This window comes from Struthio camelus, chromosome 1 (genome assembly GCF_040807025.1).
Source record: "Struthio camelus isolate bStrCam1 chromosome 1, bStrCam1.hap1, whole genome shotgun sequence".
NCBI lineage: Eukaryota > Metazoa > Chordata > Aves > Struthioniformes > Struthionidae > Struthio > Struthio camelus.
The window spans coordinates 163,274,264-163,292,844 of record NC_090942.1 but is presented as its reverse complement, the minus strand read 5'-3'; the positions used below and the strand labels follow the sequence as shown (position 1 = coordinate 163,292,844).

At 36.5% G+C, this 18,581-nt stretch overlaps 1 protein-coding gene across 1 annotated transcript in view; it reads left to right on the top strand.

Moving 5' to 3' along the window:
• Positions 1-18,581, top strand: part of ITGBL1 (integrin subunit beta like 1) — a 144,745-nt gene that overhangs the window by 61,167 nt on the left and 64,997 nt on the right. The window contains exons 4-7 of the mRNA XM_009680118.2: positions 3,521-3,643; positions 7,192-7,332; positions 10,102-10,242; positions 14,605-14,751. Of these exons, the coding sequence (XP_009678413.2) occupies positions 3,521-3,643; positions 7,192-7,332; positions 10,102-10,242; positions 14,605-14,751 (552 nt within the window). The remainder of the gene's footprint in view (positions 1-3,520; positions 3,644-7,191; positions 7,333-10,101; positions 10,243-14,604; positions 14,752-18,581) is intronic.

The following is an 18,581-nucleotide window of genomic DNA, read 5'->3' as shown; positions in this document are numbered from 1 at the left end:
CATGAGCCAGCAGTGTGCCCTTGTGGCCAAGAAGGCCAATGGGATCCTGGGGTGCATTAGGCAGAATGTTGCCAGCAGGTGGAGGGAGGTGATCCTGCCCCTCTCCTCAGCCCTGGGGAGGCCTCACCTGGAGTCCTGTGCCCATTTCTGGGCTCCCCACTACAAGAGAGACATGGCACTCCTGGAGAGAGTCCAGCGGAGGGCTACCAAGATGGTTAGAGGGCTGGAGCACCTCTCCTCTGAAGAAAGGCTGCAAGAGCTGGGCCTGTTCAGCCTGGAGAAGAGAAGACTGAGAGGGGATCTCATCAACGTGTACAAGTATCTGAAGGGGGAGTGTCAAGAGGATGAGGCCAGCCTCTTCTCCGTGGTGTCCAGCAACAGGACAAGAGGCAACGGGCAGAAACTGAACCACAGGCAGTTCCATCTGAACCTGAGAAAAAACTTCTTCACTGTGAGGGTGACAGAGCACTGGAAGAGGCTGCCCAGAGAGGTGGTGGAGTCTCCTTCGCTGGAGATATTCAAAACCCGTCTGGACGCGATCCTGGGCAATGTGCTCTAGAGGACCCTGCTTGAGCAGGGAGGTTGGACTAGATGATCTCCAGAGGTCCCTTCCAACCTAAACGATTCTGTGATTCTGAAAATCTGTGATTCACAGGAAAACCGAACTAACTGAGCAACCACTAAAAGTGATTAAAAGGTCCGTATTTTGTGGGATGAGGACAAGAATGTAAATGTTTTTGGTTTTGTTTGTATTAGACAGGGAAGAAACTACAATGAGACTGGTTAGGCAGTTTGGGGTAACTTCAATAAGCTGTAACCACATTTTGTTGACAGGCTGTCTTGATGGGATTGCCTTTTGAGCTACTGCCGTGATTGCTTTTGAGATCTGAACTTTCTTTTTAAATTGACAATAAAAGACATGAAGGGATGATGTGGGCTGTTGTCACAGCTATCACAGCGAATCGTTTATTGCAATTCCTTTCATGAACTGACCAAGATCCATCTTAAAATTAGCTTTCCTGACCCAACTACTTCTAATCAGATGTCAGAACAACTAGGGCAAGACTCATCCTACCTAAACTTAGATTATCTGTGTGAGTAATTTCCATTTCTATGGGGAGAAATAGGCACTTTTAGGATACAGTCTGTCTGACCTCTTTAGATGTCCAATTTTTGAATCGTTTTAAAATTTTATCTTGTTCTCTGTGAATTATCCATAGACAATTCATTTTTTCAAAATTTTTATTTATATTTATTTTCCAAGTAGTTGCAGTAAGTATTTCTAGTTCTGTAGCTTATTGACACTATTAGTTATAATGTTATTTTATTTTTTTAGCTCCTGCAAGCATTTTTTAGAGTTAACTTTTTCAGATTGGTCATGTATGCCACGGAGCCCTCTTCTTCTGTTCTTTATCTGGATAAATGTTATAGTTAGTAAAACTTGTATTGTGAATACTTGTAATGCTAAAATTTAAAATGGTTTCTGCAAACTAGTTATATAATATTAGCATAAAGTTTCTGTTTTGGAGGGCTTTTTTCAGTAACTTTGTTTGCTAGAATGTGTATATGTATGCAACAAGGAGTATGAATCTTCTGAATTATGTCCCCATATCTTTTTTTAAAATTTATACTTTCTGGCACACCAGCAACGGTGGAAACAGAATCTACAGGTCCATTGACAGCAGGCCCCTAGTTAAATATGATGTTGCACAAAGGTCCTGTCTGTCCAATTTCAATAAAGGTGATAAAGGTAGGGAAAAGGGGTGTCCCATACAATCAGAATGATAATATGTTTGCTTCTGATGTCATTTTATGGTATTTATGTTATTTTGTGACCATATAACTCTTTATAACTGTTTATTCACAGCTTTTATTCATTATCGTGCATTATGTTCCTTTAAAACATAATATATTCTGCTGGCAGAGAAGACATCAGTCTTTGGTTTTGTCGTGGCAACCACATTCCAGGTCAGGTGGAATCTCTGAGGGAAAAGAGGTGATTGCTCTTTTCCATGGGAGCAAGAAAAAAAAAGACTCTCCTGTTTTGGAGGGTGGGTTATGAAGAAAGGCAGCTGCTGAGGTGAGGCAACAGGACCTTAGTAAAAAGGCCAAGAAGCAAACGTGTGACCAAGATCAGAGGTGATAGAAGGGTCTGTTTACAACCCTCTTTCTATTCTTTGTCTAAGAGCTAGGGGGTTATTTATGTCAGAAAGTTTTCTGTTCTGCTTTATATTCTAAGAAAATCCAGCTCTGGGTTTCTAAAGCGTTTGGGCGTCTTGAGGGTGCTTATATCAAGGGAAAGTTGCAGGCTGACCCATGTCAAACCACTAGCTTGTCTCATGTGGGACAAACACATCCTACTTTTGCTGTATAAACCCTTTCAATTTGTAAGTTGTTTGTCCTGCTGTAGTGATAAGTCAGCATATGTCTTATTATATCTCTACCTTCCTGCAAGCCGTAACTTCTTCTGAGACATTACCCAAAAACTGAAGAACAATGAACCCTAAAAGCTTAAAGTTAAATTAGATTCAAGTCCTGAAACAGCAAGATGTTATTTTATTGTAGCTGTCCCTATAATTCTTCAGAGAGAGATGTCCAGAGTCTGGACATCAGTATCAGTATCTGGAAAAAAGAAGCTAATAGTGTGCAAACAGCAAGTGGTTGGTGAAAACTACAGGAAAACGTAAGTGAAGAATGCTATATCAAGAGTTTCAGTAAATATCAGGGAATTGGCTGTTTAATCCTGGTTTATAATACGCATTTTACAGTAAAACTGAACAGCGTGGTGTTTCTGTTGGTATGCTATTATATTACTTATGTTTTTTAATGATGCTACAAATATATTTCACTGCAGTTAGCTTACCTATTGTCCAATTAAATGTATTGCTGTGACAATTGCTTTCTAGGTTGAGTCATTTTTTCCTGACATCTGATCATAAGTAAGTTCTTCATGGAGATGTTCCTCACCAACATTTCCCTCATTTGACTCCTGAATTTTTCTCTGTTTTTAAGTCTTATTCCTCATATGATAGTTGTAGAAAAGGGGCTGGAAACTGGAGTTCAAGGGAACTTTGTGACTTCACCCAAATATATTTTAAGAACCTCAATAGCCATGTCATGTTCGCCTCACGTAATATGGCTGTGGAGGTGAACAAAATCAGACTTCATCCTTGAGAGGACGATTAAGTTCAATTTTCTCCTTTCAGTGGGTTGAAGATATAATTTCCAAAGCTTTGTGCCTCAGGTGTATGAAGTCACATAGACAACTCTAGGAGTGAATTTTACCTGGGAAACTGCTTGCTATGAGTGAGTCACTTTAATGTTGTATTTACTTACAGATAAGTATTTACTTACAATTTTTATTGATATGGGTTATTTATGGTTTTTTTCCTTTCTTTATTTTTCTGAATTATCTTTAGATTTCAGCCTGTTCAGAAGTAAAATGTATACGATCCCTGATAAGCCAATGAAAGTCTTTCATTAAATTGCAGTGGCTGAGTATGGTCTTAAATGTTTACAGGCACATGTCAGTGTGGCAGGTGTAAATGTGTGAACTCAGAAGGGAATGGACTGGTCTATGGTAAATTTTGTGAATGTGATGACAGAGAATGCATAGATGATGAAACAGAAGAGATTTGCACAGGTATGTATTTTAGTAAGTATAAGAAGAAGAACAATGAAATAAAGATGAATATATTGTGTTATAAAAACATTTTACTGTCTGGACCTATAAAATGTCTTTATTGCACATATGAATTAAAAGAAAAACAATTATATTTGTAAGAGTAATGGTTTTAAATTGTAAGTGGGAATTTCAAATGTGAAAATGAGCTAAGCAAGAGGCTAAAGAATGAAGAAATCCTGCAGCTTCCTCCTCTTTTTGGAAGACGTGCAAAGAGGATGGTATGAATTACCTTAGTATGACTGTCTTTGGTGGAAAATGAGGAATGTGAATGCTTTAGGGCACAGATGAGAGCAGGATGGAGGGACAGAGAGGAAAAAAGAAAACAAGAAAGATAGGTTATTAAGAATATTGGGAAAAATAACAATAAATGAAAGATAAGAGCTCAGAAACATTTTAGGGGATGAAAAGGGGAAAGGAAAAGAATGAAAAAAATGTAATCTGTTATAGGAAAGAAAAAAAAGATGTAGTGAACTCTGCACATGGAAAAGGAAATGAAGTTCAAGCTGTGTTTTTATTTCTTTATAAAATGGGAACTTGACAATTAAATACTGTGTAAAAAACACCATTCATATCGTTTTAAATCCCATTGTCTATATTACTAGGGAGGCTTAGCACTAGGGAGCTGGAAAGTGCTGCAAATGTATTTCAAGCTGTATGTATGCATCCTGTATCTGTATGCATACAGTGGATTCAGAACTGGTCTTACAATATTCATATGTTGATAAAGGTTTTTATAGAGAGAGAGAGTGGTTACATGACATAGTTTTATTTATCTTTATCTGTACGCAGAGAACAAAAGAAATTTTATTTCTTTAGGTCCTTTTGAAGAGAAAAAGAACTTTTTTGCCTGGGATTAGGGAGAGGTTTTAAATGAATCTAGCAGAATGATCCTCTGAAGTCCTAATATACCAAGTAACTACGTAAAAATGAGTAGAGGGCATTACTTTTATGTGCCAATGACCCTATTTGTATTTATTTGCTTGTAACTATTCCATATGCTACCAAATATGATAAAAAAATCATGTTTTATTTAATTCCAATAAATTATCCTACTGCTATTTTTTGTCAGGTTTTTTTCCCACGTATATTGCTCCTGATGATAAAAGTTTTTCCTAGCTTTTTGTTTCTCCTTGCTTCATTAAATGGTACCATATTCCAGACCAGATACATCTCTATAATAAACTAGTTTTATATGTTTATGGAAATCAAGGTATACTGCTCTAAAAGAACAAAAAAGTTAGTAGATTGAAGTCTCTAATGTTTGTGATTCATCAGTTAAAAAAGCTCTAATAGCTTGTGTTAGGTTTAGAGCCTTCTAAAGTAAATATTATAAAGTATTAAGTATTGGTATGCTTGACTGGATTAGGTTGTTGTAAATTGAGAAGTCTGTGCGTTTACTCAGCTTGTGAATGTTAGGTCTTTCTAACATGAACCGCTGCAGCGCATAACCATATGCTGAACCAGGCCTCATGCAGAAAAAATGGACAGCATATGAATGAGAGGTCAAAGTTATATAATTTGTAGCAGAAAAAGCAAACCAACCAGCCCCCTGATTATGGTTTCTCTCCTCCATCCTGGTGCCTCCTTGATGTGCTCTGTCCCTTCCTTTCTTCCATGATATTTCCACCACATAAATAATTTAGGTTTATTTAAGAAGCAAAGAAGGAATGGTGTGCCGATGCAGACAAGCTCTACATACGTAGCAATGGCCTCTGGATACTCTCCACAAAAAGGATGAACCTAATCAGGGCCTGTGGTACTTCTCAGTTGTGTTGCATACTCTTTATTTCCCTTGAGAGTTTCTGGGTATAGGCAGGTCATAGAGATTTTAATTGTCTTCAAAGAAAGCAGACTGAGAAGGATCATGCTAATAAAAAACCCATCATGCTAATAAAAAAAACAAAAGCTTCTCTTTACACATGTGTTTTTATAGTGTGTAGCTCTGAGCTGGGATTTTATCCTGGAAAAGGATATAGCACCATGATAAGGTACGGATAACATGCATTTTAGTCTTTGTGCAAGGGGACTATGTTTTTTTAAGCAAATCACGTAGTGGGTGTGACACAGAGTTACAGTGGTGTATCAAACTTTTCAAACTTCAGCTGGATTTTTGTCAGTCAATTTGCTGTTTCTGTATGTTGTTTCACTTTTTATGTGAGGTTACATAAACTCTGGGATCAGGCTGCAGCTTATTTTTGATAAAGTATCATGGCTTTTGGCAAATTAAATTCTGATCCTGATCTTTGTAATCTAAGACTGTTGTGCTCTAACGGAGCAATTTTGTCTTCAATCAAGGGCTAGATGTAGTGGTAAATTGCATCATTTAATTCACGCTTGTTTGAGGAATATATGAGTGTGAGTGAAGAATGAAGTAGAGATGATTTCATCTGCCAAAATTACAAATAGCTCAAGTTAATTTATTCCCTAAAACTATTATTGATTTTTCCCTTCATTTCTGGTTCAACGTTCAAGAGCAACCAATTGATAATAAGCAATGTTGAAACTTTGTTGTTTAGTTATCTAAGTAATATAGTAGCTTTTCTCTTCCGTCATTGTTCAATATGTAATTAAATAATTATAATAACTATTCCACATATAATTGTAAAAACAGAAAAAGTAAGTATTCTACAGTTCTAAATTTGCACTCTCGACAAGGCTACCAGTTGACTACATTCTCATAGAGACAACCAGGTCCACCAAGGTTAACATACACCCTAGAGTGAAAAAAGGACAAGATCCTGACTCGATCCTGGCTCCTTCTAGTAAGGAAATGAACTTCCAGCTTTAAGGTTAGTAAGGGTGGCAGTTACTTAATTTAGATACTTTGTGCCATTGAAGCACGTGGCGGAAGTACCTTAACGGATTGGAATATGTAGAAGCTGGTTTCATCAAGCCTCAGATGACCCAAGTATCTTTTCAGGAGACGTATGATTTGTTAAATGAATTTCTAAAAACTTAATTTTACCAAATCTTATTTTTCATGAACTGATTTATCTGCATTCAAAAATCTTCTTAATAGATAACAACAGAAGTTAAAAACGATGTAGACAGTTTGCTATAAATAAGGTACCTCTTCTGGAATTATCTGGGGGGTTGAGAATACATGGTACTTTGTTAGATGTGCCCAGTACTGTGGAAGATGTGTCCCACCTCAGTATCCAAAGTTGTGCTTAACTTTTAGCTATTACATTTACTATCTTCTAAAGTTACCTATAAAGGTTCAAAAATGAAGCTTAGAAATATAAAAATGGTTATGTCATTTTCATAGTGCTTATTTACTGCAGAAGCATGGTTGAATGAAAACACTATATGTAAGAGATTTGGGGAAAGGTATAATTCAAATATCCTTTGTCTTATTTTATGTAGAAATGCAGGCTATAAATTGCTTCTATTCTGAGCCTAGCACTAAAAGTTTTTAGAAGAAAAAATGTTCAAAATGGTTAAACTGTTAATGCTTTTTAAAAACTTGTCTCTTTCTCACTGTATAAAATTTGTTTTGGGTTAAGGCCATGGAAAGTGTTACTGTGGAAACTGTTACTGTGAGGCTGGTTGGCATGGAGATAAATGTGAATTCCAGTGTGACATCACCCCTTGGGAGATCAAGAAAAGATGCACATCTCCAGATGGCAAAATCTGCAGCAACAGAGGTGTGTCATTCACACATTTCTTCTCCACAAATTTATATATTTTGCTTTTATTTTACAATATATATTTTCTGCACTAAGATGTAGGTCATGAGTTTGCTGATAATTTTTAGTTTGTTTTCATTTGTTTCAAAGCTGGTTATACATTTCTAAATGAGTGAGTGGATACCTGTGTTTCTTTATAAACTTACATATACACAACCGCACCCATTTTTAGATAAAACTGACCTGAGAATTGAAAGCTGTCCTCATTCCTCGTTTTTGTAGTAAGACTGAGTAGGATAATTTATCAGTACATCTGCTGTGGTGAGACACCCGTCCTGCAAAATTAAATATTAACAGATTCTTGACTTTGGATGGATGGATTTTGTAAAGCCAACATGACTGTACGTGGATTTACTCCTAAAGAAGACCGAAGACTGACAACTGGATAGGGAAATGAAAACACAAAGATCATTTCCACTGTAACTTGGAAGAACAGCTAAGCGTTCAGTAACAATGTTGCGGCATATATGCAGAGCTGGACAAATACACTTAGCATAATGTTTTTAATTACACACACACACACACACACACACACACACACACATATATATATATATATATATATATATATATATATATATATTCCATAAAGCCCCAGAACTCGAATTGCACCCAATATTTCTGTTTAATTTTATCACTTTGAAAAAAAAATAGTAGAAAAATAAGATTAGTATTTAGTAGCTGCCATATCTGGCTTCAATGAACAAAGAGTTAAGAGAGCATGTTACTTTTTTGGCGGTAGTCTAGAATTATTATAGTAGAATATGAGTTCAAGTCTCATAGATACCTCTCTGAAAAACATCACTACTGACAAAACCTGCTATAGTGTGAACATCTAATTATCTTGAGAGCATTTAGAAAACTCCCTTATCTTAATTATGGGGAAAATGAAAGATTAGCTCAAATATGGAGATTGGGTAGGCTCATTTAGTCTTGGGACATTAACAGTAAAGACGTTTCTGTAATTCTGGAAATAAAATGTGCCAGATCTGATGTTTTGTTTCCACTGAGAAAGTAATTTCTTGTCAAAGAGATTTTGAAATTTTATCAATCAAGTATTTCTTTAAATTCATATTATAATTGGGGAGATGAGGATAAATAGTATAGCTGATACTCTGAATAGCTACAAACTCCTATACAAAGATATGTTCATGGGATACTTCTATAAGTACTTCTAGCTTTCCATATCTTTGTGATTTTATCCAAATAAACTCTTTGTAGTCTTCTGACTACATAAGATTGCTTTCCAGCAAAGTTTTTCTACTCTCTTTACTCCTATTTACCCAGTTTCCCATGTTTACACATCTTGTGGTACAGGTGGAATTCATCTTGTCAGACTTGAGCCTTCAAGAAGTTAAATATCTAGGCTAAACTTGCTGTCTAGCCTCCCTCAATGGCAAGATGGATGAATTGTCTGTCTCTCTCCACCAGCTGTCTAGTCAACTAGCTAAGATCACATGCGAACCTTTAGATTTTTTCAGTTTTGGTGAGTTGTTGATATGCATTCTAGTATCCAGGGCAGATGTTCCAAATTCATTTTAAAGTCATTTCTGGGGGAAAGGAAAGGATGATAAATTGCTGTCCAGAGGTATTTCCTAATTTTCTGTGTTTTTTTCTCCATCAGTGATGTCACTTAATTGTAAAATTGTCAATAGTCCAGTGCAAATTTCTTGAGGGCTATTTTGGTGGCTTTAGTACCACATAGGGCAACAGCTGTTCCTGCTTCATGTAGAGGAGTCATGTATGCACAGTTGCGTAGCCCTTCTCCTTTTAGAGAATATGTCCCTACCTATATGCAGTAGTTAGTCACCCTATTCTGTTCTCAATTGCATTATATTGTTCAGAGTAATCTGGACAAGACAATGAAGTATTTGGTGGAATAGCAGACAAGCGAAGCTACTGTCCGGGGAATGGAATGCATGCATCTGAGAGGTTAGGCTACTTCTTTTTATCTGTTGGCCTCTCTGAAAAAGCAATGAGTGTATGGCACTGAGGAAGAAGCCAAAAAAAGTCACTTTTTCTGAGGTGCAGGGCTATCTGGCAAGCACATTTGGATTTCTGAATAAGGAACCTGTCTTTTTTATGCGGACTCTTCCTAAGAGGATAGGACATATGTTCTCTGTGCATCAGTAAGATTGTGCCAAAGAAATACCTCAGTCATATATCACATTTCCCTTTCTAGTGTAAACAGCTGGGTGTGGCTCTCAGTATTGATTTGGGCAAATTGAAAATAGCATTGTTTTCATGTAGAGCTTTGCTGATGTTCTTGTTAGGTTAGCGAACACCCCCTAGTCATTTTCAGCGGGGTTATAATTTGAACTTCCTTCTAGTTTAAATGTTTATGCTTTGGCAGTCATTAATTATCCACTGTGCCCAAGTCATTTAAAAGGGATTGATTTTTGTTGTCCCTAGTGTCAGCCCAAATTATTGTTGATGCTGAAGATTCATGACTGTCTGTGCACTACATTTTTCTGTTGACTCCTAATAGGACTCAACAGCAAAAAGAAACTTGAACAAGAAGCCAACTCGCTTGTGAAAGGTATTACTACTAAATAATTGTGAAATGTTTTAAATTGTAGAAGATGAGCATATGTTCATGGTTAACACTGCTCTCCTATGAGAGCAGAATAATCTCAAGTGTACATTCCTGTAATCAAACTATTATTGGTATAAATCGCTTGGTTAATCTTCTTTCTGTCTCTGTCTCTTTTATTTTCTCTACTCTAGGCACATGTGTATGTGGTGAATGCACATGCCATGATGTGGACCCAACTGGTGACTGGGGAGATATTCATGGAGATACTTGTGAGTGTGATGAAAGAAACTGCAAAGCAGTGTATGATAGATACTCTGATGACTTCTGTTCAGGTGAGGAAAGCATGTAAAAGGAATTTATGTACAGTTTTAAAACAGAAGCATCCAGCTGATCTGATCTTGCCCTTCCTTAGTACTCCAATTCTTGTTTTCCCAAGCTTAAAACAGTATCAGCTTTAGCTGCTTTTTCAGATCACAGAATCACAGAACCACAGAATGGTTGAGGTTGGAAGGGACCTCTGGAGGTCATCTAGTCCAACCCGCCCGCTCAAGCAGGGTCACCTACAGTACGTTGCCCAAGACTGTGTTCAGATGCCTTTTGTCAGATGAATGGACAGATTTTTTAAATTAACATTTTTAAATTTAAAAACATAATTTTGTAAAAATAAATCAAAGCATTATTTCCAATTCTATATCTTTCTTAAAAATATATCCTTTTTTTCTATTCATCTAACCTCTTTAAAAATGAACTATTTGTAAGTGCCCACTTCATTTCTAATACTATTGTATTTTGTGTAGCCTAACATAGGCTGAAGAATGGTTGAAACTCTGAAATATAGATATCCAACCTTGAACATATTTAAATCTGAAAATTTATTATCTCATATGGTATTTGTTACTTCATATTATATGGCAGAGAGAGAAGCAACAGAAAGAAATTGAAGGAAATCTGTATTAGCATTAATGGAAGACAGTACTGTGAGAATACCAATTGAGCTAAGAACAAGTGGAATGTCAGTATGTCAAAGAAAGGAATATGCAGTCCAGCTAAACACCACTAATTGTACCTCTTACACACTTTTACCTTCCTTTTTTCTTCCACTCCTACTTCAGAGCATTATATTCCAGTGAGTTATGGTCCATCCAAGGAATTCAGGATATTTGAACTGATGCTCCATGTATTCACTAACATCAGTTGAGATTCTGAGGAAGATCTTGATTACAATTTTGTATAGTTACTGGTAAAGATTATAAGGCTGGGCATGAGAAGAGGACTTCGATCAATACACAGCATGCAATTTGTGCACACAGGAGCTTTGCAAAAACAAGTGAAGGTGATTTCAAAGGGGCTTGATAGATTACAGGCTGTCAACACTAATACTACAATCTCCCACAGAAGTTTGATCTGACCTAATTAGTAACAGAGAGAATGTAGCCACGTCAAGGAAAATAATGAAAAATGCCTGACAAGTGGTATGTTCTTCGCCTCTTACTAGCATGGTTGATCCCACATAGAAAGGTTATAGGAGGCTCCTGGAATAGGGCAAAAAGCTGGAACAAACATGATACGTACAATTCTTAGTCCCTTGTTCTTCACCTGATGTAGATGTGACAGGTTACTCAGCCGCATTTTTTTGAAAAATGTTGATGATTCAAGAGCTAATCAAAATGAAAAAGAAGAAGAATCATTTCTGAAAACTTTTACTGACTCATTTTCTTGCTCCCATTTTGACCACCTCCAAATGGTTACAGAGGTGCATTTGATTAATATCCTGGAGGGATGTAGAACTGCAGTCATGAGAGCAGCAGGAGGATTGAATTTGGGATGCTGACAATTTTTGAAGCTATTACTATTTTGCTGAACATGATTCTAGCACTCTGGGACTGATCAAAATGTCAGCATCAGCTAAGGAACACAAACCTAAAAAGAAATGTGGTAAATGTGTGCTATAGTTAAGGGTGAATGCAAGAGTTTTATACCAAGTTAGATTAAAGCAAACCTGTGGCACCTAGAGTAATCCTGTATCACTGAAACAGGGCAGGAACTGCCTCTTTCCTAGATGTTGTTGCCGTTGCTGCTGCCACCCAAGGCTGTAATGATTGTAAGAAAGCAGAAAAGACTGTAAAGAATTGCCAGTGGGGCGGGGACAAGGAAGGGGGGGAAAGATATAGGCATTTGACAGTGGATTGGGGACTGTGATTGTGTAATTTATTACATAGACATAACTGCAATTGAGTATACTTTACTATAGATACAGAAGGCAGTACTCGTATGACTTGCTTCATGTAACTGAAACTGATGTTTAAATATAGCTTATCTTTTCTGTCTAATCACAGGAGCTGGGTACCTCTTCTAATTCTTCTCCCTTCCCCATAGCAGTCAGAACAGAAGCCTAATTTAGGCTTAGTTGGCCATCTCAGTTTACATTCTTAAAATAGATTGTGCAAAGCTCTCCACATTTTCACCTGGACCACTGTGAACAATGTCTTATAGCCCTGTGGTTTAGTCCTGTTCAAAAATGAGTAAGATGCATCAGTGCTAATCTTGGTTTGTTGTGGTAGATGGGCAGAATTGGCAATTAAATCAAGGATTCACTAGCAGAATTTTAACTGGAGAGACTATTTATTGCTTTCTGTGAACTAAATGTATTCAATGTGCAAAGTGTATGCAGGTGTTAGGTGTATCTGCAAAACATCCTCATCTTTTTCAGGTTTTAACAATTATTTATAAATTAATTTTCAGATGAATCCAGGAGGGATTATTCAGATTAGAGAAAATCACCCTACTCTGCTTAGCGCTACATCAAACTGAGCTGATGCAAAGCTTTTCCTTTCTTGTTTTGCCTGCCTAATAGGTAGAGGCACGAAACCTCATTGTCCAGATTATTGGATTGAAATGATGGAAAGTCATGTTTACCGACAAGAATTTTACTGTAATTTAATAAAACGCTATGATTATTTCATAAACTGCAAAGGATAAGAATTGGCAGCCCTGCTGTGAGCTGTGAGGACTTAACATCCCACAATGGCAGCTCCCTCGTGAAGCTTTGTATTGCTTGAGGGTGGCTGTATTTGCAGTACCTCATATTGGTGACTGGGTGCCTTCTTTTAAGATCTGAAGTACTGTTCAGTATCTAAACGATTTTCTTCCAGAAATGTTCAGTTCACAACATAAAGGGCTTCTCTTTCTTTAAAGAGAATAACTTTAATGACCTGACATGGGAAGAAAAAAAAGCTTCCGTACAGAAATTCCTTCTCATAGTAGGACAAGGGTTTTTGTTTCATTAGCTCATTTGCTGTGGCTCTAGCAAAGATGATATGTAACAGAACAGCATCCTCTCACAGGTATCTATGTGGGGCAGAGACAATATGTCCCATTCTCAACCTGTCAGCAGGTACACATGAGAGCAAGGGACAGAAGAGGAGGCCTCTAACACTTTTCAAGGAAAACAGATAACTAATGTAAAGCACAGTCATTCTTGTGCACTTAATGAGATGGGTAATCTAGCAACTACTCTGATAACTTCTGTAATGCTTGCTTCCTCCCATTTTCTCCTTGTGCATATGTTTTAGGCATACAAAATGAGCCAGTGTTAAAACACAAATATATCTAGAGAGCGCTACAAAATGTGTGTTGCTATGGTTTTCAGGAAGAAACTGAATAGGCAGGTGCATAGCACAGCAACGCTTTGGGTCCTGTGTCTGTGAATGATGACTATGTGAAGCTTATAAGAGAACATCTAACTTTCTGTCTAATCTCATAAAATAAATATTTGTTTTTGTGGTAAGAAACGATTTTGCTGATGCTCAGGCTTTCTTCTCCCAGTTTAAAGAACATTTGTGGTTAGAATCCCACTGCTTCATGCAAAGAACATTAAGCTTATGGTAAAGGGATCTAGGAAACTAGCTTCAATTTCCTTGGTCTAGATATGTTACGATTCAGATAAAGGAAATAGATTATTTGATTGGATTTCCAGGTTAAGTTCTTTGGGGGTTTCCATCCCTAAATTCTTGTCTGTCACATTTTTTTAAAGAAACTTCCCCCAAAAGCTTCTATTGAGTCCAGTTACTTTTCCTCACTTGAACTTGTACAGTGAAAGTTGGACTTATGCAACTTATGTTGCTATTTTCAGGCATGGTCAGGAAGAGTCAAGTTAACTGGTGAGCTCTTAAAACCACAACCTACTGCCCTATGGAGAAAAGAACTGATTATGCTCAGCATTTTATGATTTACACATCACTATTTAGTAGAATACACTAGCTTGACACTAGGAATTGGTGTGACATTGTGTTTGTCTAATGGATCATATTGATTGCAAGTGCATAAAAGATGGTATATGTACCTTACTTAGAGAACATGCTGCAGCAGTTGTAGAAAAAAAACAGAAAACAAAGGTCAGTATTTTTAATGATAGCCCCGCTTCTCCAGGCAGTGAGAAAATGCACATCTGTAGCCTCCATCCCAGCCTTTTGCATGAGAAGCTTGGCAAAATATCCTTTAAGAAGAAAAAAGCTGAATGGAAATATAGCTCAAACGGAGTGATAGTCATTGTCAGGCAAAAAATATATATAGTGAGCTGGTTATATTTTTTGCCAATCTAACAATTTAATGAAACCATAAATTAGATAAAGTTCATATGATCATGAGGTTTTAATACCTATCAGCAGTATAATGGCCAATCTTTAATTGTAAAGGTCACGGACAATGTAATTGCGGAAGGTGCGACTGTAAAGAAGGATGGACCGGGAAGAAGTGCGAACACTCACGATCCTGTCCTTTGTCAATTGAGGAAAGTGCTAAGAAATGCCAAGGAAATTCTAATTTACTTTGCTCTGGAAGAGGTAAGTACATTTCTGGAAGAATGTTCATGCTCTGAAAACACACTTTCATTAACCATATTTTTAAAGATGGCCAGTGTTGCTAGTTCTAAAAAAGGGGAACTCTTCTGGATCACCGTGTATGAGTCACCCTACATAAATTGAGAGTTGTGAGAAGGGAGGAGAAGAACACAAAAAGTAACTATTTTTCCTGTCATCTACTGCATAGTATTTTATTTCACATATTTCAACATTTTGGGGAGGGTTTGCAAGGAAGCTTTGAAGATCGCTGCTACTAAGTCTTTGCTGAGGATATATTAAAAATATGAACATTTCATTCTTTGCAATATGAACGTTTGCACTCTCTGACAAAAGCGCCCTCAGATTTTCATCTTGTGTAAGATATTGTTGCAACTGTGATAGAGCTGTTCAGATTTACACTACCTGAAAACCTGTCCTACTGAGCGCAGAGGTGACTTCTAAAATGCAGATGTTCTTCAGTGCGGTTTTCTAGTTAGCCACCGTCTTTCCATTTGATAGCATTTCTTTGTGACACTGAATTTTCAAAACCTTTGACTAAAAAGTATACAAACTCATGCTTACAATTGAAATACACAAACTGCAAGTAAAGGAAACATTCCTGTGAAAGAGAAGGACCTGATAACTTTGGTCTATCAGCATGTGAAATGATTTTTGCAGGAAGACGAGAGAAAGGTAAATATGACACAGACTTTCACTAGAACTGGTAGTTGAAGTTGTTAAGAATTCTGACTACTTAAGGATTTGCTGGGAAAGGTCTGAAGCTGCTCTTAAATTATTGCATGTGACCCTAAATGTCATTTCATTTGCAATTTCTTCTTTCACTAATACTATCTAACATAGTCAGAAATTGTAGGCTGTCCACCCAAGTTAGCACTGTGATAATTTTATGTTTGTTCCCCTATAGATGTGTAGCAACTTATAACTTAGCTAGTGTAGCATTAGCTATATCTTAAAAGAACTATGTATTAATAGATTGCTGCTCTTTCATTTCTTAATTAGGCTACAGTTTTTCAGTGAATTATATCCAATGAGTCTTGCTAAAATTTCTCAAAGGAATTTCTGGTTACAAGCTAGGTGAAACATGAGCATCTGTATGGAAATCACTGCATTTTAATTGTTCATGATTGCAAGAAGAATTATAATTAAAAGAAAGGAGTGTTGGCATTTGTTTTTTTTCCTTGCTTTTTAATATTTTTTGAATATTGCCTTACTCTTGTCCTGATCCCACTGGATGCTAATGGTTCTGCTCTCATCTACTTCACTAGGATTTATGAATGTGAAGCCCTTGGAGTCTGTGCTGTGGTGTGCGTAACAGACCCTGAACACAATTACATTGTTCGTTTTAAAAATATTGCTCTACAAACCATGAGAGTCAAAGGAGAGAGAAGAAAGAAGGAAAGTCTTAAAAAACAAATTTCATTTGAGAAAAAATAGTCTTTATTACGGAACATGTTGTTCTGTTTATATTTTAAATTTTCAACAGTTTTATTAAGTATAGTGGGAACTAAAAAATTGTACCACAAACTATGAGAGTCAAATGTGAGAGAAAAAATAAGAAAAGGCTTAAAAACAAGTTTCATTTCAGTAAAAATACAGTCTTAAATTATGGAACATGTTCTGCTTATATTTTAAGTTTTGAATAGTTTTATTAAGTATGGTGGGAACAGTGAGTTTGAAGCTCTGAGTGTTAATGGCAGTAATTCCACCCTATTCGCATTCTGAAAAAAACTGAGAATTAATGCTACCTGGGTTCTCTTGTGGAGATATGAGCACTGAAATAACTCACTTTCAAGTAAATTGGCCTGACAATATTTCGATGGCCAAAATTTTTGAATATGAACAGTATCTATTGGAACAAGAAGTTTGACTGATAGCAGCTTTCATTGAACTTTGGTAACTTCCTTTGACTTCCAAACAAGAGGAGATCACCAAGGTTTGTGAGGAGTGCAAATGGCATAGATGCATATCTAGGACATAATATGATTGACAGCTGTTGTACTGAAGGAACAAGAAATTCTACATTCCACCCTTAAAAAAAATTCCCAGGAAAACTGCCATTTTGAAATAAATGTTTTCTCTCTGCAGTGTGGTATCTTGCTTTAGTTCTACAAATAATTTTGTGTTTGAAATTGGGACAGAAAAACAAAAAGGAGAGATTTAAGTCTAAACATTTGCCATTTTGGGGTGGGTTTTTTTTTACGCTAGACTCCCTGGATTTCCCCTTCTTCCACCGTATTTAGTGTATCTTAAAAACCGTGAAAAAGTTCCTATGCAGCTGAAGGGAGGTAGGTGGTTAGTTTCTATTAAATTTCAGTTGGACTTATGCAACTAAATTCTTTGGGCCCCTTTAAAATCTTACTGCTTATTATTGTTGGTTGTCATGGGTGGAACTGTTACACAAGCAAAGGAAATGACCTAAGTCCAGTTAAACACAACTTCTTCCAAAGCTTCTAGGAGTGGGAAGGGCCATGGCCTTGCAAAACCAGTCCCAATTTAGCTGAAGTCAGCAGGGGAGATTGAGTGACAATGAAGGCGAAGTTCCAGAGAAGGTGGAAATGTTTTCCTTTTCATTTGAACATTGTTATTTTGGTCACATACTTGTAATGTTTTTCTCCTGGCTATGGTACAAGGATAGTAAGGGTACATCCACTGCACTGCTGAAGAAGTTAAGTACATAAAGTCCTTATTTAATGGGATCATATAGTAAGTTCATGTATGGAATAGAAAGCAGAACAGGGAGCCAAGAGGTGCAGCTGCAGTTTATTTACTTTGCCATGTACTTGTGTGTCTTTGAAGAATGGTCTGTACTCATCTGCACCTTTTGTTTCTAGTTTAGTCAGAGATGATTACGACAGCTAACCCACTGCTTTGCAATCACTTTTATGCTCTTGGTTAAGGATGTTGAAGGACAAAGCAGTCTTATGATTTTTAATGACATGTAAAAAACTATAATGTGTAGGGAAAAAATGTAGACCTATTATAATTCATAATAACTTTCTATTTTAAATGCTGACTTTTGCTCAGTTTTTCAGATAGAAGGGGCTGAAACTTCAGTTGTCATACTATGTTCCTAAGATTAATGAAAATTGTATTTTCTAGGTGGTATTTTCTTGTTGAAATGTAAGGTATGGTTTCAAAATATCACAATCTTTCACTTAAACAGTAGCCAAAGAAAATTCCATGCTGGCTTAAGAAGCACTGAATAGATATTCTTTCAAAGCCTTGGCTGGCCATTTTTAATTTTTTGTGCACTTTGTAAAACTTTCTGATTTAGAAGTAAGGGCTATAAAACTTACAATGAGCCAGCTTCACTCTTTAGAATCTCCAGTAATAATTACAGAGGATGAGCCTGTAAAAAAAGCAAAATAAAGCCCACAAATTCTCTAAATTCAACATAACAAAGAGGTTTTGGATTTCTATTTTTTATCTCAGAGATTTTCTTTTTTGTTGTTTTACATAAAGCATTATACGCTTTGTTTCATTGATATGATATTTTATCATTTTAGCACAAAAATCATGGCAAAATGATACTTTCCAAAAAATGTCAATCAATCTGAAGGGCCAGAAGCTTCCCTGTTTGATAGCACTAAGCTTCATTTTGTGAAGATTCTTGTTTTATGCTTGAAACCATGTTTTTATGGATAATCATGACAGGAACAGGATTTGAAAGAGAATTTTACCTTAATCTTACTTTTTTTATCAAACATTAGCTGGATGATTCAGTAGCCCAATCTGCTTTTAATATAAAATTTTAATATAAGGTACCGAATTTTTAAACTAAATGTTCCCAAATTTTATTAGTCACATATAAT